We start from the raw sequence: 25,734 nt of genomic DNA, 5'->3' as shown, positions 1-25,734 counted from the left end.
GTTTTTTGGACCCGTCCATCTACCTATTACCCTATTTGGGCTGACATCTGGGGATAGGTGGAAAAGATGGACACACAAAGTCACTCCCACCCAAACCCCTCTGCTCCCAGCATCCCACAGGCACCCAGTCTGAGGTAAAATCCAGCACACTCAAAGGGGTTTATTCAATCACTGTTTTAATGGACTTGAACAGACAACACAGTTTCCATAGCAAAGGATCATCAGCCCCACCTTGTACAAAAACAGAGTTTAAAAACATAAAAGGAACACAACCTTACAAAAAAGCCCAAAAATGGGTATTTATTTTTTAAAAAATTATACAAAACCACCTCTGCCTCCTCACACTTTTCCTGCCTCCTGGAACTTCTTAAACAGGGGTTCATCAGCCCGCAGGGGGAAGGTCAGAGCCCGTTTCTGGTAGTACATGGAGTCCATGGCCAGGTTGTCAATGACATCAGCCAGGAGATGGGCTCTCTCCACGGAGCTGCCTGGTGCATCATAGCCCAGGGCAGTGAAATGCACGTGCAGGTGGTAGTAGGAGGGCTGGTAGTGCAGGTAGATCCGCAGCTGGGAGCCGGGCACGCCGAAGCGCTTCACTATGGCCTCCTGCAGAGGGGACACACAGAGCTCAGCACTGGCACAGCCTTGGAATGGCTGGGGGAGAGCATCCCTGCATGGCAGGAAAGGTGTAGAGAAAGGTAAAGGGGAGTTCAGTTCCCTCACAGCAAGGGAAAGGGGGAAGTTTGGAAGGACAGAACTCTTCCCCACCCTCCATTTCAGCCTCTGCAGGGACAGAGCAAGGCCTCCAGCTGCCCCACTTTTATCTCCCCATGATGGGATGTGCTATCCACCCCTATCATTTTCCCTTTCGCCCTTATCACTCCAACTCGTTGGAAAAGTAACAGAGATCCGTTACCAGCCAGTGTAATTAAAGCTATGAACAGCAAGAGCAAACTCTGGCACGCCGGCTCCGCTCGCTGCAATCCCCTGACTAATCTCTTAATTAATCTCCCACCTTCCCCAGTGCAATTACTTTCCAAATTCTAACACAGTGAAAGGAGGAGAAGCTACTGCACATCCACCTCCCAAACACACCCTGTGGAAAAATACATCAGCCAGTGAGAACAGGCAAGGGATGGGGATTGGGATGGGGTTGTTAATATGAAGAGCTCACTGCTAACAGGAAGTACAGAGCATTCCTACAGCACCTGGAAGTGGCATGATCTGGGGAAAGTGCTGATGGAGAGCAGAAGCCAGGCTGTCCAGGCAGAGAGGGCAACACAGCCCTGTGTTTCATGAGTCATTATCTCCTGAGGAGCAGTCCCCAGGCGGGTGCTGTGCCAGAAAAGCCAGGGTGTGCCTCTGCAGAGGCAGCCAGGCTCTCCCTGGCCAGGGCAGCAGCGTGGGACCAGGCTCACACTCACCTTCCCTTCCTGCAGGACGTTCCTCAGCAGCGGGAGGTGCTCGGCCGTGAGGTCCCGCAGGGATTTGATGTCCCGGCGGTGCACGAGGGCGATCAGGTACAGATCATCCAGCTGCAGGGACAAGGGTGGGCGTGGAGGGGACACACCAACAGCACATGGAAAAAATAAATCCCAGCTGGGTCAGGCCCCATCTTTGGGCCTGACACACCATTCACAGCTTCCAGGCTGTTATATAGGGATCCTGGTGCCATACGGGGACGTTTGTGCTGCACAGGGATACTTGTGACACACAGGGACACTTGTCCTGCACAGGGACACTTGTGACACACAGAGACATTTGTGTTACACAGAGTAATTTGTGCTGCACAGGGTTATTTGTGCCATACAGGGATATTTGTATCACACAGGGTTATTTGTGCTACACAGGAATATTTGTGCTGCGCAGGGATACTTGTGTCACATAGGGACATTAGTGCCACGTAGGGATATTTGTGGCACACAGGGATTCTAGTGTCATACACTGATATTTGTGTTACACAGGGATATTTTGTTACACAGGGATATTTGTGCCACACAGGGATTCTCGTGTCATACACTGATATTTGTGGCACACAGGGATTGTAGTGTCATACACAGATATTTGTGTTACACAGGGATATTTGTGTCATACAGAGATATTTGTATTACAGAGGGATATTTGTGGCACACAGGGATTCTAGTGTCATACACTGATATTTGTGGCACACAGGGATTCTAGTGTCATACACTGATATTTGTGTTACACAGGGATATTTTGTTACACAGGGATATTTGTGCCACACAGGGATTCTTGTGTCATACACGGATATTTGTGGCACACAGGGATTCTTGTGTCATACACTGATATTTGTGGCACACAGGGATTGTAGTGTCATACACGGATATTTGTGTTACACAGGGATATTTGTGCCACACAGGGATTCTAGTGTCATACACTGATATTTGTGTTACACAGGGATATTTGTGTTACACAGGGATATTTGTGTCATACAGAGATATTTGTATTACAGAGGGATATTTGTGCCACACAGGGATTCTTGTGTCATACAGATATTTGTGTTATACAGGGATATTTGTGTTATAAAGGGATTCTTGTGTCATACCAGGATACTGGTCTTAAACAACCACACAGAGCTGAATGTCCCAGTATGGGATGAGCTCACCCACAATCCCACTACACCTTAAAGCATCATTTCTGGTTTTTGTCCAGAGATGACCAGAAGAGAAGAGCCTCATCCCAACCCATAAACAGTGGGATCACAAACACTTTCTCAGCATTAGAGGCAGATGGAGTGACCAGCCCTCTCATGCTGTGAGCACTGCCCTCGGTGCTGCCCTTCCCACCTTGACATCTTCCTGAGCACCTCAAAAATGTTTTCTCTGTATGACTGGAGGCTGGAGACCAGGTGCAGGGACCCATGCAGACATGCAGGGTCACTAAGCCCTCAGCAGCACCCCTATGCATAGCCCACAGCCTTCTCAGTGACAGCTGATCTGCAGCACACTCAGATGAGCATTCACAGTGAACCAGTGTGGAGAGCCACAAGCCTACTGGGGAGAAGACAACAGCAATGCTCTGGAGAGATGCACCTTGGGCTCTGGGCATTGCTCACACCTCAGGGTGAGCAAAGAAGCTTCCCCCATGGTGCTCTGCAGCACTATGTTAGTTTGTCCCAGTTCTGTCCTCCCCATTGGCCTTGCCTTCCCTTTTACCCTTATATGTTCATGTCCTGGCGAGTTCTCCCTTCCCCATTACCCCACTGGTTTGTGTAACCCTGTCCATCCACCCTGGCATCACCTGAGCCCTCAGGCCATTGGATCCCTGAGCCTCTCCTCTGGCCCTCTTTCCCTGGATTTATACCCTGGACCCCTTCAGCATGTTGGAGCTCCATGCCTGGACACCCCCATGCCTTCCCAGCCAAGCTGCTCTGTGTGTGAGTGTAAGTGTGAGAGAGTGAGTGTGTGTGTGAGTGTAAGTGTGAGAGAGTGAGTGTGTGTGTGTGTGTGTGTGTAAGTGTAAGTGTGAGAGAGTGTGTGTGTGTGTGTGAGTGTGTGTGTGTGTGAGTGTAAGTGTGAGAGAGTGAGTGTGTGTGTGTGTGTGTGTAAGTGTGAGAGAGTGAGTGTGTGTGTGTGTGAGTGTAAGTGTGAGAGAGTGAGTGTGTGTGTGTGTGAGTGTAAGTGTGAGAGAGTGAGTGTGTGTGTGTGTCTGCTGGTGCTCTTGTTGCTCCTGCCCTTGGCCTCAGGGAAGGTTGTGTCCACCACCACCACTGCAGACTGCAACAAACCATTGGCTAAAACTGAAACTGAAACCTTCCCCAGAGATAAGCTCACTGCTTTTCCACTGTGCAAACAGCTGGCCACTTTTGAATCACATCACTTCTATAAATAACAATTTTCAAGGCCTAATTGGTCACTGTGCAAACTCAGGGCAGCTAAAATATGTCCCTTGAGCAGCTCTCAGACAAACCTCTGGCGTCCCCTGAAGCACTCAGCACATTCTATGTTTAACACAACACAAAGTTGTGGATCATTACACTTTAAAAAAAATTAAAATCCCAGTCTCCTCCACTCAGTTAGTGGCTTTATAATATAAACACTGGACAGTAAAGGGTTTGGATATTTGAGATCCAGCAGATCTCTTCAGGGCTGTGAGAAACCAAATGCAGCTCTTTGGAAACAGATGCTGGTCTCAGAGGATGCTCTCAGAACCCTTCACAAAGCTCTTGAAGCACAGAGCTGTTCCTGCACCCAGCCAGCACAGCCATGCTCAGGGCTCCATTTGATTCCCATGCACAGCTCCAGAAAAAGACAGTGTATCAGCTTGTGCTCTTTGGCTCCAGGCTGGCTGATGAGAGGAAAAGCAAACAGCTCTTCTCCTTAGAACAACATCTGCATGTTGCTGTTTGAAACAAATAAGCCTGTTGCTAAAAAGGCCTGGAATGATGTCATGCCAGGCATTGCTTCAGGCAACGCCTCAGGGCTCCTGCAGACTTGAAACCAACTCAAAAGTTGTGAAAGAAAAAAAAAAACAGACAAAAAAAAATCAAACCCAGTTCAAACCACTATCAAGGTTGGGCAGCAGCACCCAGAAGGTTGAGACCAGCAGATTTCACAGTGCTAAAGGGGATTTTCTCCCCATCCAGTAGTCTGAAATAACTGCAGGTGAATTAATGGGATCTGTGGGCCAGGCACTAAAGGAGTGAGGCCACACTGCTGAAAGGACTTCTGAGGGAGAGTCCTGCTGGGAGCTGCATCTCACCATCTCACCTCCCTGCCTTCATTCAGCAGCCTGGCCTGTCAGGTGGGATGTGGCAGAAGGAACCTCGTTCCCTGGCAGCCCTGGGGCTGTCAGGATCAGCTCTGGCTCAGTGCCACCCACAGGCAAGGAGAAATTCCTTGGCTCAAAGGCAACCTGGATGCTGTCTGCCTGCCTGTGAAGGAGATCAGCAGTGCAAAGGGCCCAGATAGCTCCAGGGATGGCTGGGGTGCAGCAGACAGCAGCCCAGCAGCTGTGGAGAAGTCCAGAAGATCCTGTTCAGCACTCCAAGAGGCAACAGGAACATGGGGAAAGCTCCCCTAAGGACAAATCCTACCACTGAGGCATTCCCTGACCACACCAGCTGGGAGATGTGGATGCAGCACATCTTTAGAGAAATCCAAACACAAATTTTAGCCCATCTATGCTTTTAACCCAATCCTGATGTGAGTTGCAAAGTTTGGTTGCAGCACACAAGGATATCCACCAAGGCTTTGCATGTGTTTAAATATTGCTCCACTGGGAGGGCACTGAACAGGGCACATCCTACAAGCTGGACATGAATCCCCTGTGCTGCAAAATCTCATCAGGAAGAAGGGTGTGCCTCTGGTGACCAAGTGGAAATTCGAGCTTAGCTTTCCCACCAGCTCTTGACAGGGGATTTCTGGAGCAAGTGATGTGCAAGGAATTCACAGGGAGCAGCCACTGCCCTGCAGGGACTCCCCAAGCTCTGCACCACAAACAGCTGCTCCCTGCACACACACACAGGATGGAGCTGCCCACCAGCAGCCTTCTGTTCCCATTTTTTGAGTTTTAATTTCCATTTCTAAGTCTTAATCATACAGCAACTCTCCCCACATGCCCCCTGCAGAAGCATATGAGGATCAGAAACATGAGGGGAACTTTTTTTGATGCCACCAACTTCAAGGGAGGGGTGTGTGTATGGAGTTTCTCCTCCCCAAATTTAAAGCACAAAAGGGAGCCAGAACCCAAGAAATAATTCTCAATTTAGGATTACAGCCTGGTCTTAGAAATCACTTTCACCAAGTGGGCACTCCCACAAGGGGTAAAGCAGCTGCTCATGAGCCAAGAACCATCTGTTTAACACTGTGGAGGAGAGTTAATTGCAGCAACCAAAGGACAACACAGCTGCCAGGTTTGCATGCACCTCAAGTCAAGGTTTGCCAAAAAAAAAAAAAGAAAAAAAAAAAAACCAAAAAAACCCCCAAAAATCAGACAAGTTCAGCAGAAGAAATGCACAGGGTTTAGGTTTGAACACATCCTGACAACATTTGGGCTGATATGGACAGTGAAAGTAAACCTAACAAATACATCTCAGCAGGAGAGAACAGCCTGGGTGTGCAGGATCCCAAATCAGCTTGGGCTAAAAGGCCCTGGCAACGTCAGCACTGACAACAGAGCACACAGAAACCAACTCAGGCTCTCTCAGGCTGTTCTTAGTAGCCTGAAAGGGGACATTTCCTCTGGATTACCTTCAGACAGGCAGCATTAGAGGAGCAAACCAACCTGGTTTTGATTCCATTTTAGATCTGGAACCAGAACAAAGCCATTGGAAGGATCTGGGTTTTCATGGACGATTCGATCAGCCTCAGCTTTCTTCTCCAGGATATTATACACCCACTGCAAGAGAAAGATGGGATTTAGAAGTCAGCAGAGAATTTAAAAAAACAGCACCTCAGGTGCATTTAGCCCTAGCTCATGGATTACTGAACATTCTCTGCAACTAGAATTTATAAAAAAAACTGCCAATTTTATTTTAAATGACCAAATAATTTCTAATTAATTAGCCATAAAACACTTCATCAACCAATAAACTCCAGAGTATTATGAGCACTTCATTAAAAAGCAGTGGAACCCAGCTCCTGTGGGGCTCAGCACACACCTCTTGCAGCACCATGGGGCTGTTTACAACTTTTTTACCCCCCAGGCTGCAGCAAAATCTTTACAATCAGGTCTGGGAAGGGAACTTGGCTGATTCTGTTCCTTATTCAAAGAGGAAGGAGCAGAGCTGGATGTGGCTCTGGCTGCTGGCAGCTCTCTGCAGGGATACCAAAGGCCTGTGTGTTTTTTTTGGGCAATGCACGTCTCTTGGCTCCCTGGCTGATTAGAAAACAGCTCACCACTCTTCTTCTTCCATACTTAAGGTTCCAGCCTCCAGCCTGCCTGTAATCCCTGCTCTGGTTATCCCCCCGTGCTCCTCCTGCAAGGCAAAGCACCATTCAGAGAAGAGTTATGGAAATGGAAGATACCAGGGATAAGGGACAGAGTAAGACCAGAGAAAAGCATCTTTGCTCTCCCTGGCTCCCAGCCTCAGCTCCAGCATCCTTCTTTGCAATTCCAAAATGCATGTTATGCTCTAGCTTAAGCCTAGCTTAAGTACTGGACTGGCAAGAGAGTCACTGGAAGGTGGTAACACAAGGCAGCAGGAAATTGCTAAAGCTTGGAAGCTGAAAATGTTTGGAAACATCATTTTCCTCACCAAATATAGGTCTGAAATATTCTGGCTGCCCCAGGTGGGTAGGGAAGGTGCAGCCAGTTTCATAAGTACACCAAATGAGCTGGGCTGGATTTCCCCTCAGACACTTTATGGGAAATCCATCAAGAGTTTCAATAATCTAATAAACACTTAGGATTGCTGCAAACTGACCTGAATACATCTGGAGGGAAAAAACTACTTCTCATCCCTTGATCTGGGATTTTTGGCTTAAATTGCTGTCTTTTCTCCTTAGCATCATCTTAGAGATTAGATTCTTCAAGTGATTCTCAAAACCACAGCACAAGCTCACTGTGTTCCATAATCCTGGGAGGGAGGTTCAGAGGGAAGCTCAGCAAAAAATTGACATTTGCCTTTTGTTGGGATTTTTAAGCCTGCTCTGATCACAAGTGCCAAGCTATCAGTGCCCTAAATAAGTTCACTGATCAGATGAGCTGAATTTTAAACCCAAGGCTGCCTCGTGATGGGCAGGTCCTTGGCTGGCTGCTCCTGCTGCTCCCAGCTCAAGCAGAGCACATATCCAGGGCCTGGCACCACAATAAAACCATTATCCTGAAAGCTGAAAGCATCCACACTTTGTATCTTCCAGCAGGAAACACAGACGCCTCTGTAGTCCCCTGGGATTTGTCATCCCTCACATTTCCTCTTGGACTTGGCAAAACCAGTTGGATAAAGACAAGGAACAGCATTATTAAACTCCAGAGGTCAAGGACTGACCATGATTTCTCAGCAGATGCTCCTGATGGTCACCAGGAACATGTTTCCATGTACTGAAAGCAGCTCACAAGCATTTGGGGCAAAAAGCAGAGTGAGAGCTCAAGCAATTCCTGAAGGCAGCTGCTACACCAGGAAACATAAGAAATTTGGGATCAAAAGCACAGAGAAAATATTCCATGAAGGCTGTGGCCTGGTAGAAACACACACTTGCCTTTCTCCAGCTAATAAATGCTGCAGTTTAAGGCATTGGGGGAGCATCCAAGGCTCCTGGTTAGTTTTGGGGAGTTATTTTTAATGGAGAGCCTCAGCAGCCCCAGGATTTGGTTTATTCCCCCTTCTGCAAAGGCTGGCATGAATTGATCCCTACAGACTTGTATTCCTTTGGTCTCTAAAGGAGAAAGACAGGGAGATGAACAGTTTAAAAGGATAAAGCCAAGGCAAAAGCTGGGGCTGCCTGGGGCAAGCAGCACACTGTAAGTAACAGTTTCATCACATGGAATATGGACTGAGGGGCTGAATGGCAGGAGGAGTGAGTTGTGATGCAGAAGTCCAAGCATATTCTGTCCCTTTCCATTTCCACAACAACCCAGAGACTCCAAAGAAGCCCAGTGACAGCACCAGTGCCCAGGAAGCCAGCCTTGGAAAGGAGAAACAAACCTCAGAGTTCCTCCAGAAACCTTGGGAAAGGACACCTCAAGACCAGCTCTAAGGCAAATGTTTTTCTGCAAAGATGGGAAAGGATGTCCCAGCCAGCCAAATAAAGGGGAACAGCACCACAGAGCTGACAACACAACCAACAGGAGATGGGGCAGAACTCTCAGCTCTCCAGCCTGGCCTTCAGAGAAACCTCTGACAGCAGTGTTTTGACAGAGGAGACCAAAGCCATCTGTGTCTGCAGGAGAGGGTGTGGTACCCATACCTGGATGCTGAAGCTCTGGGCCTGGATGAAGGGCAGGGTTATGTTCTGGTAATCCTCCCAGGTCTCACGGATGAGGTGCACTTCCTGCCGGAGATATTTCTGGATGTGTTTCTCCGTGGCAGGGTACACCACTGTGGCTTTGATCTCTAGGAACAAACACAGTCACTGAGTTACCAACCACGCTGCTTCCTTCAGGCCCCAACAAATCTGCTTTCCCTTCCAAAAAATGCCACACTGAGACATTTTGCAGAGAGGGTGAGGGAGAATGGACATGGAAAGCAAACAAGTGCTTAAACCTCCTGCACTGCTGCTGCTTTTCTGGAGGAAGAAAGAGCCAAGGGCACAGCCAGGGCCTGTCTTTCCAGTTCAGGTGGAAGAGTTTGCTGTCTGTTTTTCCACACTCGCTCTTTCACGTCTATCAGCAACACTGGGGCAGAAGTGGGGCTCCCAGGGCAGTGTTTATGTGCAGTCAACAACCAGGACAGAAACACCACCCTGGGGACAGAGACACATCTTCTTCATACTTCAATTCAAAGCTCACAGGACGCACCCAGCAACTTCATCCAGCCACAAACCCAGATGAATTCCAAGGAGTAGCTTCTTCCCAGAGCTCAGTCAGAGTGCTTGGCCTCAAGCCCCAAGTACAGGAGGCAAAGAAGTCAAGGGCACAGGGACTAATCCAGAGCAAGCAATGTGAGCTGATAGGTCAACAGAGCTCAGCATGAGCCAAGGGAAGAGGGTTGAGTGACCCTCTGCCCACAAAAATAATTTCAGTATTTACCTTGGCAAAAAGAAAACATTTTGTGTTTGCCTCAAGATTAGAACTTTGCTGGGTAATGTTTGTGGCATTGAACAGGATGCAAGTGCTCCCCTTGTCAACCTGGCAGCTGTGATGTCAGCAGCAGCACATCCTACCCACAGGGCCAAAACACACGGAACACATCCGTCTTTGGCCAAGATTGGATGTGTGATACGGAGCCTGCCACAGCTGCAAGGTGCTCCAAGGGCACAGGAGTGTCTCTGCCTTCCCAGCTGACAAAGCTGCCACAAACTGAAGGAGAAAAGCCCCATGAGCCTGAGCAAACCCCAGGCACACCAGACTGAGGCATTGTGAACACTGCAGTCTGTGCCCAGGGTCTGCCACAGAAAACCAGGGGCTGCACACACAGCAGGGCACCAAAGTTGTGCTTCATGTTTAAAGTACCTATACAGGCTAGCTAGACACTGAATATAAGCACCTATTTGTTCCCAGAGCCAGGATTTAGGATGGTTTGAGTCTTTTTTAGTTTTCTGCTTTCTGTTTTTTTAAGGTCAGCGCTGCACAATCTGAGAGACTCTGCCTTTTCATTCCATGCCAAACCCAGCTTAATGAAATCCACAGGAAAATGCTGGTAACATGAAATATGAAAATGCAAACCACAAGGGCAGTCTGGTCTGATTCCCACCATACACATGTTCAAACAAGGTTGTTTTCCAGGACTCAATTAGCACTTCTAGCAGGGTGATGTAATACCACAGAAAAAAAAAAGACAAGGCTGTAGCTCTCCTCACTTAAAAAGATCAGCAAAGCACTGGGGAGAAAACAAAAAAGGCAAAAGATAAAATACCACAGCCAGCCTCAGGCTGAAACCTTCACAGTTTGATTTTATACCCCAAAAATAGAGCAAGAACTGCAGCAAAAGCCCCTCAGTGCTGGGTTGATGATAACCACAGTGCGTGGGGCTGCAGGAGACCCATAATGGCTTCCCTGGCACCTCCCCAACCAGGGGGTGGCTGCTCATGGTGAGGAGAGAGCTCAGGGTGCTTTAAATGAGACATCACAGGACTCCTTAATGTGCAGCTGCAGCTGAGCAGATGTTTGGAAGAGAAGGCAGGGGAAAAGCTGTGGTTCACTTATGATTATTTCCCTTCTAAAGGTCTCATCAACCCCAAAATGCCCCAGCGATGCTAATTAGCATCAATCACTGCAGCCAGAGAGGCTGTTTGATACCTGCTCAGAGCCTGACAGTCCTTAGGAGCTGCACACAGGATGCCAAGTCACAGCTGAGCCCGGGCTGGGCTGCAGGAAACATCCACAGCGAGACCAGGCTCGCCCCAAAACCCTTCCAGCACTGGCACACGGCCACGCTCTGGTTTCCCAGTCTGCTCCTGGCAGGCTCCATGAGCACCAGAGCAGCACGTACACCGTGGGGCACCCAGAGCCTGCCCCAGCCTGGGAACGGGGGTAGGGAACTGCTGGACACGTGAGGTGGGTTCCTGAGCTGGCTGAAGCACCAGGGATTGTCTCTGCTCACATCTGACTCACATCAGGCAGCCTGGTCCTGAACGCCCGCCCGGGGCCACCACAGAGCAGCTGTGGTTTATTCTGGAAGACAGCACTGACCATCAACTAACTGGGGGTTATAAAAAGCCAGGAGGTTTAATTGAAGGAACCTGGATGAGCAGGAGGCAGAGAACTGCCCAGGCTGGTAACTCTATGACAGGAACTTGAGAGGAATCACCACAGTGCTGGGAAACTGCCCAGGAGAAAAGGAGGCTCAGATTGATCAGGCACACACCTCTCCCCTCTCCTGCTAAAAACAAGTGAGGAAAACACAACCCAAGCCAAAGGGAAAATCAGAACACCATTTGGGGAACTGAAGGGAAAAAGGGCTGGAGGCAGCTGCTGTCAGGAGGAGAGGATGAAATATGAGCAGAGAGAGCTCGTGCAGGTAGGAAAGGGCAAATGAGCTCACTAAGGATGGCTCATCCTCCTCTGTGCCACACTGCCCCCAGGCTCTGCCACTGTCCCCTTCTGTGCCACACTGTCCCCTTCTGTGCCACACTGTCCCTAGGCTCTGCCACTGTCCCCTTCTGTGCCACACTGTCCCCTTCTGTGCCACACTGCCCCCGGGCTCTGCCACTGTCCCCTTCTGTGCCACACTGCCCCTAGGCTCTGCCAAAATCCACTCCAGCTCAGCACATCAGTGAGGAGAGTCCTCACACTCTCTTCTCCCACCCCACTGCAGCATTAGCACCTACTGCCAGCCTGTTTTAGACAGATGTAACCCTGCCAGGGAGCCAGGAGAAGCACACAGGGCAGGCACAACCCATTTCTCCTTTGGGGCAGGGGTGCTTTTTCCTCTCTTTGCTAGCAGGAAGCAGAGCTTTCATTTATAAGCTCCCTAATCAACCTCACCATCAGATGCAGGAAGGTGCCAAGGTCAGGGAACAAGAGGCAAGTCGACATTTGAACTCCTGCAGGTTTTTTTTTTCCCCTCTTTTCTGCTGCACCCAGCTCTGAGCTGTCCTCTCATCAGGAGGGAAGACAGCACCTTGGATGCAGCCCTAACTAAATACAAAATGCCCTAAGTAAATATTTTGCCCTTCTGCATGACAGCCTCTATTTGGTTTTAGGGTCACAAGTGCAGAGGAGTCACACAGGAACAGTGGATTCCAACCCAGCCCCAGCCAGGTGTGCCCATGGCTTTGTCCCAGACAGCTGGAGCACTCTTAAGTGAATGAATTAAAGCTGCAAAGGATAAAGCTTGCAAGAGCTCAGTTTCCAAGGCCAGCACATGCCAGGGCAAGATAAACGTGCTGCCAGGGACTCAGCTAAGGCTGCTTGGCTCCTGGGGCTCATGCCAGGAGGACCTGGGGTGCTCAGGGGGTTTTAGCTGCAAAGGGGAAAGTTGCAGTTTACCACCCCTGCAAAACACAGAGCAAAGCACAATGACACCCCCCACCATCCTCCAAACCACCCCACATGTTCCCACAGCTTCAGGCTTGAGCTTTTTATTTAAAGTGTAAATGCAAGAAGTTTCCTTGGCTGGGCAAACCCCAGAGGCAGCCAAAGCATGGAGACACAGGGAGAAGAGCCAGCCTTCCCACTGCAGCTCCTGCAAGTTTCTCCAGCTCCTCACTGCCCGAAACCAGACTCTTTTTGGGATGTGGATTACTTCCTGTATGACTGAAAACTTTCCTTCCACACTCTCTCATTTTTCCCACAATTTCTCCACTGTTGGAGCAATGGAGCCACAGCTTCTCCCCTTGTGCTTGTTTTAAGATGTTTTTATCTTAAGATAAAAAGGTAAGAAGCTTTGGCCTGCAGCCAGGGAGCAAAGACTCCTCAGAGGACTGATAAGAGCCCTTAAATCACACCAGCACAGCTTTGGAGAAACACAGTCCCACAGCAGCCAGGCACCACGAGGCTGCTTTTTGCCACAAACATCAAGGTCTACGTGGCAAATGGGTGTGAGGAATTAGATGTTATCAGGCAATATGAATATTGAACCATCTGGCTTTTACAATCCAACCTTTGGTAGTGGAAAATTTTTCCCTTCCTGTGAAATCAGCCCTTGCTCTCCCTGCAGGGGAAAGCCAAGGTTGGGGTTCCTCTCACATCTAGGCTTAAGCTGCCTCTGAAATCACAGCAACATCCAGAAAGTGGCTTTTATTTGAAGGCATCTTATTTTAGATGCACATGCCTGCCTTTGGTAGCAGCACAGTCACATCAGCTCTGATACACTATTCCCCATAAATTCACTAAGTCCCCTCTCCTCACTCCACAGGTTTGGGTTGCCCTTCAGACAAACTCTGACCATTGTCTGCAAATGTTATTTCCCATTTTAGCCTTGACACACGCAGTAAAATCAATGAGATGAGCAAGACTCATCTGGTGCTGCCTTCACACCAGTGTGCTCCCAGACCTAAAAATCTCATCAGAGTGAAATTCATCCTCCCTGAGTGAAATGTCCCTTCTGAGGCCAGAGGGGAGTCATTTGCTCAAGCAACATGCTTTGGCCTCCCTTTCCCTGTGTCACCATCCAAACAAGTCATCATTGCTTGGGGTCTGTGCTGGTTTTACTGCACAGAGGGAGCAGCACCCAACTCTCTTCACAGAATCACTGGGTTGGAAGAGACCTTCAAGATCATGGAATCCAACCCAGCCCTAACCCTTCAACTCAACCCTGGCACCCAGTGCCACATCCAGGCTTTGTTAAACACACCCAGGGATGGGGACTCCACCACCTCCCTGGGCAGAACATTCCAGAACTTTATGCCTCTTTCTGTAAAAAACTTTTTCCTGCTATCCAACCTGTATTTCCCTTGGTGCAGCTCAAGGCTCTGTCAGTGCTGCCTGGAGAAAGAGCCCAGCCCCAGGTGAGGGGAAGAAAAGGAGGTCTGTCTCTCTTGTAGAGAGTGATGGGGGCAGCCCTGAGTCTCCTTTTCTTGAGGCTGGACAACCCCAGCTCCCTCAGTGGTTCCTCACAGGGTTTGTGTTCCCAGCCCCTCTCCAGCCTCATTGCCCTTCTCTGGGTGTGCTCCAGCCCCTCCATGTCCTTCCCAAACTGAGGGCCCAGAACTGGACACTCAAGGTGAGGCCTCACCAGTGCCAATCACAGAGGGAGAATGATCTCCCTGCTCCTGCTGGCCAACATGGAGGTGGGGAAAGAGTGAAGGAAGTCTCCAGCTGAATGAAGAGCCCCAGGTTGCCAGGAGCACAGAGGCAGCAGTGAGAAACAGGCTCTGGAGGCAGCTCCTCATGGCATCAGCACGAGTCACTCAGCCACCACTTCCTCTGCCTTGAGCTCTATCTTACCTCAGAGGCTGAGTGTGGCAGGGTTCAGCTGCCCAGGGTGCTGTGAAATCCCCCAGGTAAATTCCTTCATCACACAACACAGGACTGTTCCAAGAAACTGCTTAATGCCAAAGTCTGGCCTTTTCTACAAAATACTTTACTGCTATCTTCTAACCAAGTGTAAACTTGCAAGGACCAGGAGACAAAACCCTGTAACACTAACCCTGCAACTAAGGAGCCAACAGACCCTGAGCAAGGGCTCCCTGGCTCTCCACATTATCACTGGACATCCCAGGTCAGTCAAACCCTGACTGCAGCCTTACAGGCAATTCCTCCTGTTTATGTTTTTGAGCCACATTCCTCATGTCAACTGTACACTATGTCCTTGGGCTGACTCAGCTCCAAAGGGTAAACTCCTCCTCCTCCTGACACACAGGGCTGCTTGCTTGGTGCCAGCCCAGCTGCTCACCAGCAGCTCATGCAATGTGCCCACCAAACAGCTATTTGCTGCTAATTGCTTCAAAAGAAGCCTCCTTGCTCTGCACTCCTCAGGGAGCCTGGACAGCAGCCCCAGGGTGCACAGCCCCCTCCTGATCTCCTGCTTGGGGCTGCTCAGCATCCACAACGACCTGAGGGGTGCCAAGGACAGGGGTGGGAAGCAAAGATGCACCACTGGGTAATAGTACAAATATTGCAAGAAATTACCTTTTAGAGACAGATTTAAAAGGCGTTAAAAAGATAAAAGCTCAGCAGAAGAAAGCCAGAGGCTTCCTCCCCATTCAAACATGCAGGAGGGGTTTTGCACCTGGCATAGGCCTTAAACAAAATAAGGAATTCTGTTATCAGATCACCGTGGGGTTACACAACACTGCAATTCTGTTATCAGAGCACTGCAATTCTGTTATCAGAGCACTGTGGGGTTACACAGCACTGCAATTCTGTTATCAGAGCACTGCAATTCTGTTATCAGAGCACTGTGGGGTTACACAGCACTGCAATTCTGTTATCAGAGCAATGAGGAGTTACACAGCACTGCAATTCTGTTATCAGAGCAATGAGGAGTTACACAGCACTGCAATTCTGTTATCAGAGCACTGCAATTCTGTTATCAGAGCACTGTGGGGTTACACAGCACTGCAATTCTGTTATCAGAGCACTGGGGGGTTACACAGCACTGCAATTCTGTTATCAGAGCACTGTGGGGTTACACAGCATTGGAATTCTGTTATCAGAGCACTGCAATTCTGTTATCAGAGCACTGTGGGGTTACACAGCACTGCAATTCTGCTATCAGAGCACTGTGGGGTTACACAGCACTGCAATTCTGCTATCAGAGCACTGTGGGGTTACACAGCACTGCAATTCTGTTATCAGCACTGTGGGGTTGCACAGCACTGCAATTCTGTTATCAGAGCACTGCAATTCTGCTATCAGAACACTGTGGGGTTACACAACACTGCAATTCTGTTATCAGAGCACTGTGGAGTTGCACAGCACTGCAATTCTGTTATCAGAGCACTGCAATTCTGTTATCAGAGCACTGTGGGGTTACACAGCACTGCAATTCTGTTATCAGAGCATTGCAATTCTGTTATCAGAGCACTGTGGGGTTACACAGCACTGCAATTCTGTTATCAGAGCACTGCAATTCTGTTATCAGAGCACTGTGGGGTTACACAGCACTGCAATTCTGTTATCAGAGCACTGCAATTCTGTTATCAGAGCACTGTGGGGTTACACAGCACTGCAGCCAAGTGCTGGGAGGAAGGCAAAGGCAGCAGGGCTGAGCTGGAGGCAGCCCAGGGGATTTCAGTCTTGCAATGCCACCTCGTGGGAATCACTGCAACTCCTGCTGGGCTGGAACACAGCAGGTACCCAAGCAAGAGCTTTCCCAGCTAAAAAATAGGAGATTTAACTCCTCTTCCAACAACTCCTGTGGTGTTATGGTGTTTTCCTCAGACTGAAACTCACTGCAACAACAAAATCTTTAATTTTGAGTCCTTCACAGGAGAAAAGGAGTTTTGCACAATTCAAGCTGACAGATCCAGACACTGCTCCCTCCTACACCGTGGGAACAGAGCTAAAACAAGAGCATTTTTGGAAAGGCACAATTCAAGCTGAAAAATTATCTTGGCCCTGCAACAACATCTTACTTAAGGGACTCAGATTAATTGTGACTCTTAAACCTGTTTGGCTGTTATTGTCTATGAAAGCATTGACATGGAATTTATCACTGCACTTCTGGAATTTAAATCTATACCAGCATTCAGATGGAATTAATTGTGGAAGATGATTCAGCTCTGCTCAGGTGAGACCCCACCTGCAGGGCTGCCCCCAGCTCTGGGGTCCTCAGCACAGGAAGAACATGGAGCCACTGGAGCAAGTCCAGAGGAGGCCATGGAAATGCTCTGATTGGAACAGCTCTGCTCTGGAGCCAGGCTGGGAGAGCTGGGGGAGATCAGCTGGGAGAGGAGAAGGCTCTGGGGAGAGCTCAGAGCCCCTGCCAGGGCCTGAAGGGGCTCCAGGAGAGCTGGAGAGGGACTGGGGACAAGGGATGGAGGGACAGGACACAGGGAATGGCTCCCACTGCCAGAGGGCAGGGCTGGATGGGATATTGGGAATTGGGAATTGTTCCCTGTGAGGGTGGGCAGGCCCTGGCACAGGGTGCCCACCCTGGATCCCTGGCAGTGCCCAAGGCCAGGCTGGACAGGGCTGGGAGCAGCCTGGGACAGTGGGAGGGGTCCCTGCCATGGCAGAGGGTTGGAACAAGACAAGCTTTAAGGTCCCTTCCAACCCAAAACAGTCTGGAATTCTGTGATTAAACTGAAGTGCCCAAAGATCAGCCCAGTTTTTTCAGTGGCAGCTGGAAATCATCACCACTTCAGGACACCTTCCCACTGGGACAGAGCCCCCTCCACAGGGTGAGAGCCTTCACTGCAGCTCCCCAACCTGCTCATCAGTCCTTGGTTATCAGCAGAGTTTTATAACACACAGATGTGTGAAATCTTAAGGGGAATGGGGCTCATCTGCCCCAGCACTTGAGGTTACCAGCCCTTAAATCCTGCCCCAAATACAAACTGCCTGTTCTTACCAGGTGACAAAAAAGCTCATGAGATGCCACCATGGGATGAGAAGCAGCTGCATGTGCCCTGCAGACTGTTTCAAGAGAAACATTCTGGAAGGAGACAACCCTTCCTCACCCAAGTGAGAGCACTGACAATCACTCACTGAGCCTTTCTGCACCTTCCTGTACAAGATCACCAAGCAATGGCCATTCAGTGCCTCATCAGCTGAGCCCCCTGTCCATGGCACAGCAAAAAGGGGATGAAACAGGGCAGCATTCAAAGCCTCATGATGAGACACTGCTTTCAGCATGGCAACAACCCACTGACCTCCCCTGTTGCTTTGATTTTTTTAAGATTTTCTAAGCCTTCTGATGTTGACATTCTTGTAATGAACTTTCTCACACACTTTCTGTAAATAACTCATTGTTTTGCATTCTTTTAAGGAGGAGGAGAAATTTGATGGACTGTTGGCTTATCCAGTGCCATAGAGGTGGTACTGTCACCCTCCAATCCACTGCCACTTTTAGGAAACTATAAATGCTGGAGTCAGAAAATAAACTTCCCTTTTTTCTTCACTTTGACAGCAGCAGTGTGTGCTTGTGTTCTTTCCTGTCCTATAGTGACATTCCCCACCTGGGCCAGGTGTGCTGCTGTCACCAAACCACAACCAGGGTGGCACAGCCAGGCCCAGCAGTGGCACCTGCCCTCCCCACTGCACCCTCCCCTCTGGAATGGGCAGGAATCACATCCTGGCATCCCTCCCAGATCCCTGGGCAGGGCTGAGGGCACTCACCACTCAGCTCTGGGGGAGGACTCAGGGAGAAGGTGCAGTAAATGTCATTGTGCATCTGCAGCTCTGCGTGCATGGGCTTCTTCAGCAGGTCTGGGATCTTCTCCTCCTGGAAAGGAGTCTTTTCCAGGATGACTACAGCATCTGTGCCCTCTCCAGAGAGGCCAATCCTCTAGAATACGAATGGATAAAGTCATCAGCAACACAGATCCAGCACTGTGGACAGTCTGAGGTCAGGGATCATGGCAGACACCTCACAGCCCCCAGTCCTCATGCCCAAACCCCCTGTAGGACAGACACCCATCCAAAAATAAACAGCACGTTTGCCTGGAAGCACAGCAGGAATTTGCTCCCCATCAGGGAACACAAGTGGTTTTTGGGGGAGCTGGGGATGTGGGCAATGACTCAGCCCATCTGCACCTCCCCGGATGCTCCCGGGTTTCCTGTTGACCCACAGCACCAATTTCATCTCTGACACTTCCCAGGAAGAGGGCAAAGGCAGGCGTGGGGAGTTGCTCATAGTCAGGGAGCAAGTTCTGGGGCAGGGGGCACTCACTGCTGCCCTGCTCCAAGGAACCACAGCCCCGGATCCCGAGGCCTCAGCGGGCTGGTTTGGGGAGGTGCTGGGTGTGGAACATCCCCCAGCCTCACTCCTGCCCGTGCAAAACCCAGGTGAGGCTTCATCACATCACCTGGGGCTCCCAACCCTGTCAGCTTGAGAAGGAAGATGTGTGCTGATGCCTTTACAAACAGTTTGATGGGTCTTAATGTCTTTGAAATGGGTTAATGTCTCTATTGACTTCGGGCAGGTTGGCTCCAGAAAGAGACAAGGGTCTGCACGAACCTGAACTTCTGAACTTTGGGGGAAAATTACAGGTTTAAGGGGGGATATGGGGTAGGTGGTTTGGGAAGGCTGTACCTCCCTAGTAGCTCGGCCAGTGGGGAATGGAAGAGGGAAACATGCAGCCAGGAGCCGGGAGTTAGGATAAAAGGGAGGCTGCACCCTCCAAAACCTCGAGAGAAAACCCTACGGTCATGTGGCTCAGTGCATTCTCTCCCTGCATTGGAATAAAGCTGAAGGACTCCTCTATCTCCTTCTAAACATAAACCTCTGGGGTTTGTGGATTTTCCTGACACGCTCACAGGGCAGAGCAGGTCTGTGCCCAGCTGTTACTGCAGGAACCCACTGAGACCAAAGCAGCAGCCTGGAACCTCCCTGTCCCCATCTCCTGCTGGCTGCACATTTCAGCAGACAGGGGCCTCACCATGCAGGGAACCACGGTTATCAACACGCACAACCCCAAGAATGATTCAACATTTCCCTGTAATGGCTGTACTATTCACAGTCCCAGAAGCAGCATGCTGCTTACAACCCAGTGCCGCTTTACCCACCAAGCACGAAAAACGTGCTGGAACCCAAAGGCACCAAATCATAGCAACAAGAAAGAGGATTGCAGTAAGGTCTGCAGCCGCCTCCCCGGCTGTGAGTTCCGCCTGGTTCGGGCCGGGTTAGGCTGGAAAAGCGGCCCGGGTTAGGCTGGAAAAGCGGCCCGGGTTAGGCTGGAAAAGCGGGCCGGGGCCGGGCCAGGCCGGGCGGGAAGGTCTGGGAGCGCCCGGGGGCTCGCGGCACGCGCCGCAGGGGGCGGGGCCAGCCCGAGCGCGCCGCCGGGGGCGGGGCCGTGCCCTTAGCGGGGAAGATGGCGGCGGGCGCGACCGCCCCCCCCACTCCCCGGTACCTCGGCGTGCAGGAACACGATCTTGTCCCGCGCCGACTCCCGCAGGACGCGCCGCACCCGCAGGTCCGACAGCGTGAAAGCGGCGGCGGTGCCGCCTTGAGTGGCGGTCCCGCCATTTTTCTCCTCCTCCTCCTCCCGCTTCCTCTTCGGCTGCGGAGCATCCGCCATGGCTCGCGGCCGCCCCCGCACTGCGCAGGCGCGGCGCCTCGGGGCGCGCTGAGACATGGCGCCCCCTGGCGGCCCGGAGGTCGCGCACCCCCGCGGCTCCTCCTCCCACAAACGCCCGAACCGGGGATTGAGACAAAAACACCCAACACCATTAAATTGTAAAACTTCTGCATTTTCGTAGTCGCAACGATTCCGTGCAGCGTCACTGCCTGCCTCATATCTTGTCCTGCCCACATGTCTTGTCAGCTTAGTAGGCGTCCCGGAGGCCTCAGGACAGAGAACGCCAGTGCAGTAAAGAGCTCTCATGACCCTGAGAACCACCAACACCAGAGCTTAGTGTTTGTGTGATGGATGTCCCTCTCCCCACCGAGGAGATTTTGGCCACCAGGACGTGGTGGGCTCCAGTCTGCTGTCCCTCATGGATGCAGAGAACTCCCTATCTTTGGTCCCAGGTCCGGTCTGAGCAGCTCAGGTTTGACCTCAAGGTCCAACGGGATGTGCCAACACCCAGATCCAACGGTGACAGCTCCACGATGCCCATGGGAATGCATCTGCCTGCTCCCAGCACTACTCCATGCTTTTTGTGGAGCTCTGGCACAGTTCCTGGAGGTCTGCAGGGACAGCAGATGAGCTCCATTAACAAACAAGTACTCTAAAAATCAACTTTACATAAATGTACGGAATCCGCTCCGTTCCCACGGTCCTCACCGCAATGAGCTGACGTTTCACCAGCATCCCAGAGGATACTCACAGCGCATGACAGTGTCTCTGATCTGCCTGAAGCTCTTCTCCTTCAGGGCCATGTAGATGTAGTAGATGTTCCGCAGCTCCCTGGGATAGTCCTTGCGATCCACGTCCTTCAGCACCGGGATGGTGCGTCCGTTGGCCATGGGAGCCTCAGCCAAGGCCTGGTGCATCTGGTACCTGCACCAGGGGTCCTGCAGGAAGCCGGGGGTGATGAGCATGACCCAGCAGTGGCTGTTCTGCACGGCGTCGCAGAGCTCCGTCACCACGGCGCTGCCCGGCGCGGCGTCGCGCAGCTGCAGGAAGCAGCGGAAGCTCTCGGGCTGCCCCTCCAGGTAGGACACCAGCTCTGACACCAGCTCCACGTCCCCCTCGCTGTGGCAGATGCACACGTCGTAGCTCTTGTCCCAGCGGGGGCTGTGCGAGGCGCTGATGTCCACTGCTGACACGGGTGACAGGGAGATGGAGCTGGTGGCCAGGCTCGTGCCGGGAGAGGAGCTGGAGCTCTTGGCAGAGGATGAGGAGGAGGAGGAAGGCGAGGATGAAGCACAGTGGCTGGACTTGAGGCTTTCCACTGAGCTGGACTTGGGTTTGTGCAGGAGCCTCCTAAACCAACCTGCAGAGAGGTCACAGTCACTTCTGGGGGCTCAGCAGCCCCTGGACTTCCCAAGCACAGCATCATTCAATCTGCAGGATGCCCCCAGATGGAAAGGGGTGGGTAGGATCTCATCTTGACCCCAAAACCATCCTGGTCCCTGAAACTGAGCTGCTACCACCACCTGAATGCTGTGGCATCGTGAGGAGCAGCCCACGGGCACCCTGGTGTTGTGCTGGGGAAGGGATGCTGTGAGGGAGGGGACAGAGGCAGGTTTGTTCCCACACTCACCAGCCATAGTGGGCAGCACACTGCTCAGCCACCAACTGCCAGCAGGACACCCCTCCTGAGAGCAGAAAAGAGGAATAAAAAACTGAAAGCAAGAACTGCTTCATGGCAGGTCTCAGCCTGGTCTGGTTCCAGGGATCTGCACCTCTGGCGTGCTCTTACAGCCCCACAATCACCCCCAGCACATCTGCCTCCCCAAAATGTGCTGGGAAGGAACATTTACCTGTTACTGGCTCTGTCCACTGGACATACACAACTGCAGCAAGCGAGGCCAGGAGAGAATGGGGAGGAGAAACCCTCATTCCCATCAGTGGGGAAAGGATCCTGTGGAGAGGAGAAAGGAAAATCAGCTGGGATCACCAGGGATCACTGGGTGCTGGCAAACCAAAGGCAGTGTGGGTGATGCCCAGAGCTGTGCATCCTTGGTGCTGCCTGCCCTGGCACTCCTGTCTGTTCCCTGCCAGCTCACAGCATCCTCAGCACGGTGCTCCCAGCACGGTTTAGGGAGCCCAGACACTCCCTGCAGACACACAGGAACAGAATGTGGCAAACAGCTGCTGTTTTCCACTGCTGGCATCATCCCTTCCGAAATGAAACACCCCACGTCATGCTGAAGCCTTTCCCCTGCTCCAAAAACAGCACAGGGCTGCAGGAAATGCCCACAAAACCCCAGCACACCCATGGAAACCACAGTGCCCAAGAGTCACCACCAACAGCTCAAGTGTGAGAGGAACAATGAGCATGGACAGTGAGCAGGGGGGAAGTTGGAGGGATCTTACCTGGAGTGCAGGAGTCCGGCACTGGAGCAGGGAAGGGGATGCATCAGCCCCTGGGTTTGGCAAAGAAAGATCTGCTGGGATTACCTGGGTGGGAAAGGACAGGCAGGATGCTCACTCTGCAGTGAATGGTGAGGCTGATCCATCCTTGCAGCTGCCACATCCCAGAGTGGATCCCAGTGAAGCCACCCTGGCATGGAAACGAGGGCAGGGGCACCCACCTGCCTCCCCAGGGACAGAGTGCAGCAGCTCCCTGAACACCCCGGTGCCCCCAGCAGCTGCAGCCTCTGCTGGGGAATGTGAAAGCACAGCAGGTTAAATGGGCTGGGACTGCGGGGAGGGGAAGCCAAGCCCCGGCAGGGGCCTCCCTCCCACATCCGCCACATGCCGTCACTGATGGGTGTCAGAGTGCACAGCCCTCAGCAGCACCCTGCTCTGTTCTCCTCCCTGCTTTCCTGACAGGTCCATCTTTGCCACTCACACTTATTTTACGAGTTAAATTTACCTAACAAGTCATTTGTTCACCCCAAAATCCCCCCTGTATTTCTCCTTCCCCAGGTCTCGTTCCCCTAGGGCTGCTGGTGGCCAACTACTGACACTGCCTTCATCTCCTCATCATCCTCAACCCCTCCAAACCCCTCCTCCTTGGGAGATGGAACCAGGACTCACCTGGAGCTCATCTCTCACAGGGCATTGAGGAAGAACCACCTGTGAGAGATGAGCTCCAGGTGAGTCCTGGTTCCATCCCCCAAGAATCTGAGGGAGTCTCCAAAGCTCACATGCCCATCAGCTCCCTGACAGGCTGCTCCTGGCACAGGACATTTCCCCATCTCTTCCCTGCCTAGGGGACAATGCCTGGGCCTCTGATGTGGACACTGTCCCACACCCCATGGGACACCAGCAGAAGGAGCCCTGGGGGTCCAGCCCCAGTACTGAATGTGTCCCTCCCTCTCCCATCCGAGTCCTCACCCTGGATAACAGCGAGGATCCCCACAGAAGCTGGCCCTGGCACTCACATGGGAGCATCTCCAGAGTGATCCCAGGGTGGACCAGAGCACAAAGCTGGGTCAGCATCTCCCTCACTGTTAACCCTGAGGCAGAGTGGTGCCCATCACATCCCACTGTGCACAGGACCACAGCTCCACCTGTGGGGGTCCCAACCTGCAGGGGCTGGGCCAGGACCCACCCAGGTAAGCCCTTACCTCTAGCCCAACAGGGAGAATCATAGAACCCCAGAAGAGTTTGGGTTGGAAGGAACCTTAAAGATCATCTTGTTCCAAGTCCCTTCCAGCAGTCCAGGTTGCTCCAAGCAGATGGCCATGCTCCCCTAACTCAGTGTGTTCATGGAGAGGGCAGGCTGTGCCCAGTGCCCATCTCCCCAATTTCAGGACTGCTGCCCCTGCCCTCAAAACACATCCCCAGTGTCCCCCATCTGCTTCCAAGCTGACTGGAACAATCCCTACCCCTCCACGCCTGAAGGGAAGTATTCCCCTCAGGGAAAAGTCCCATGTCCTCTGACCCCATTTAACCTCAACACCCCATCCAGGGCTAGTCAAGATTCCCCTTCATCAATGGCACCACGAGCCAGCTGTGCCCCAGGACTGACTCCACCTCCCTGCTCAGCACACTGCTCTCCTCCTTCCCTTGGAGTCTCCTGGGACAGAGGGCTGAAGGTCAGGAGATCCCCCAACCCCCACCAGCACCTGTCAGGCTTTTGGGGACCCCATGGCCACCCCACCACTGTGTCCCACAGGTCTTTGAAGAGCTCCTGTTGGGCACAGTGTTCCTCCATGCCACCACCTGGCTGTGGCTTCCACAGATGTTTCCATGCCTATTCACCCACCACCTTCAGCAAAACAACAGACCAGAGCACAGTAACACAAAACCATATGAAATGAGGGGGCTCCCTGATGGCTTTGCCCCCTTGCCATAAACACCTCCCCATCCCCAAGGATTTCCCAAGCCAGGCCATCTCTGAGCCCTGGGGTGCAGGAGCAGGCAGGATCCTCCTGCAGGGCCCCCAGCCCACCCTGAGACACTGTGCTGAGAGCAGAGGAACCTGGGCAGCCTGTGCCCAAAATGCAATGAATTCCCTGAAAGACACTGAGCTCCTCCTCACCCCCTGCCACTATCTTGGCTGCCTTTCTCTCCACCAAGCAGGGGACACCAGTTGGCCCCTTGGTGGCCAAATCCCAAAGGAAAACACCCAAGGCCGAGTGGCACTGAGCCCCACAGGGACCCACAGGCCACCACCAGCCATGGGCCCAGCACCACTCATCCTACCGGGACCCATTTGCCATCAGTCCCTGCCCCAGCACTGCTGCCACCTCCCCAAAAATCAACTCCTCACCAGAGGACAGGACCAAGAGCAGAGCAAGTCACTTGCCAGTGTGAGTCACCCCATCTGGAAACCTGAGTGAGGGTGAACCCACAAACCCTAAATCCCACAAGGCCACACCATCTGGATCAACCTCCACCCCACCTCAGCAATAACAGAATCGTTATTAAAGGTGTAATTAGCAGGCACAGCTCTATTCACAGCGTGCCTTGACCCAGCAGCAGCAGCACGCTGAAATGCCTGCAGCAGACGTTTCAGAGCCTGTGGTTTACAGGAGTGCCTGTGGAATTAACAAACAGCAAACACCAGGTGCTGCAAAGCAGGGTCAAATCGTTCTGGGGGAGAAAATAACCTAATTTTGTCCCTCAAACCACCATGAACGTTTCATTTACGGTGCCAGTACAGAACAGTGCGCAGCTACCCAGAAAACAGAATAATTTTTCTCCTGGAAAGCTCTAAGCACACCCAAATTCCGCCACACATATTCCTGAAGGGATCACAGCGGCCGTCCAGGCCCAGGCACCGCGTGTACCTCATAGGGCTGGAGACGCGGTGGCACATACAGGAACCCAGGCAACGGCAGCTGGCGGAGGAGAAGCCCCTGAGGGGAAGGGGGGCACGGGGGCACCGCCAGGCCCGGCCCAGCGCGGCCCCGGCCCGGACAGACAGACGGACGGACGGACAGACAATCAGACAGACCCGCTCAGCGCCGCCCCCGGCCCAGCACTGCGCCGCGCATGCGCGGGCGGATTTTATAGTCCCGCAAAGCGCCGCGAGAGCACCGCCGCGTTCCCACGCCTGGCC

At 52.0% G+C, this 25,734-nt stretch overlaps 2 protein-coding genes across 5 annotated transcripts; both read right to left on the bottom strand.

The window, feature by feature from the left end:
* Positions 1-159: 159 nt before the first annotated feature.
* DCPS (decapping enzyme, scavenger) lies at positions 160-20,211 on the bottom strand. 3 transcript variants are annotated; one of them, XM_063178319.1, is made up of 6 exons: positions 20,022-20,211; positions 18,289-18,457; positions 8,871-9,016; positions 6,247-6,360; positions 1,425-1,535; positions 160-606 (listed from the first exon to the last, which is right to left on the bottom strand). In XM_063178319.1, the coding sequence occupies exons 1-6, from the start codon at positions 20,187-20,189 to the stop codon at positions 340-342; spliced, it is 975 nt and encodes a 324-aa protein (XP_063034389.1). In that variant the 5' UTR covers positions 20,190-20,211; the 3' UTR covers positions 160-339. The 3 variants fall into 3 exon arrangements, with proteins under 3 accessions (XP_063034389.1, XP_063034391.1, XP_063034390.1); XM_063178321.1 differs by lacking the exon at positions 20,022-20,211 and adding an exon at positions 19,678-19,821; XM_063178320.1 differs by lacking the exon at positions 1,425-1,535.
* Positions 20,212-20,340: 129 nt separating this feature from the next.
* TIRAP (TIR domain containing adaptor protein) lies at positions 20,341-25,647 on the bottom strand. Of its 2 annotated transcripts, none has more exons than XM_063178397.1 (6): positions 25,463-25,647; positions 22,596-22,679; positions 22,040-22,140; positions 21,820-21,874; positions 20,941-21,549; positions 20,341-20,800 (listed from the first exon to the last, which is right to left on the bottom strand). In XM_063178397.1, exons 4-6 carry the CDS (start codon positions 21,824-21,826, stop codon positions 20,757-20,759), a joined length of 660 nt encoding a protein of 219 aa, XP_063034467.1. In that variant the 5' UTR covers positions 21,827-21,874; positions 22,040-22,140; positions 22,596-22,679; positions 25,463-25,647; the 3' UTR covers positions 20,341-20,756. The 2 variants fall into 2 exon arrangements, with proteins under 2 accessions (XP_063034467.1, XP_063034468.1); XM_063178398.1 differs by lacking the exon at positions 25,463-25,647 and adding an exon at positions 22,814-25,456.
* Positions 25,648-25,734: the final 87 nt, after the last annotated feature.

This window comes from Melospiza melodia, chromosome 29, assembly GCF_035770615.1.
Source record: "Melospiza melodia melodia isolate bMelMel2 chromosome 29, bMelMel2.pri, whole genome shotgun sequence".
NCBI lineage: Eukaryota > Metazoa > Chordata > Aves > Passeriformes > Passerellidae > Melospiza > Melospiza melodia.
This window is presented reverse-complemented; position numbering and strand designations above follow the sequence as displayed.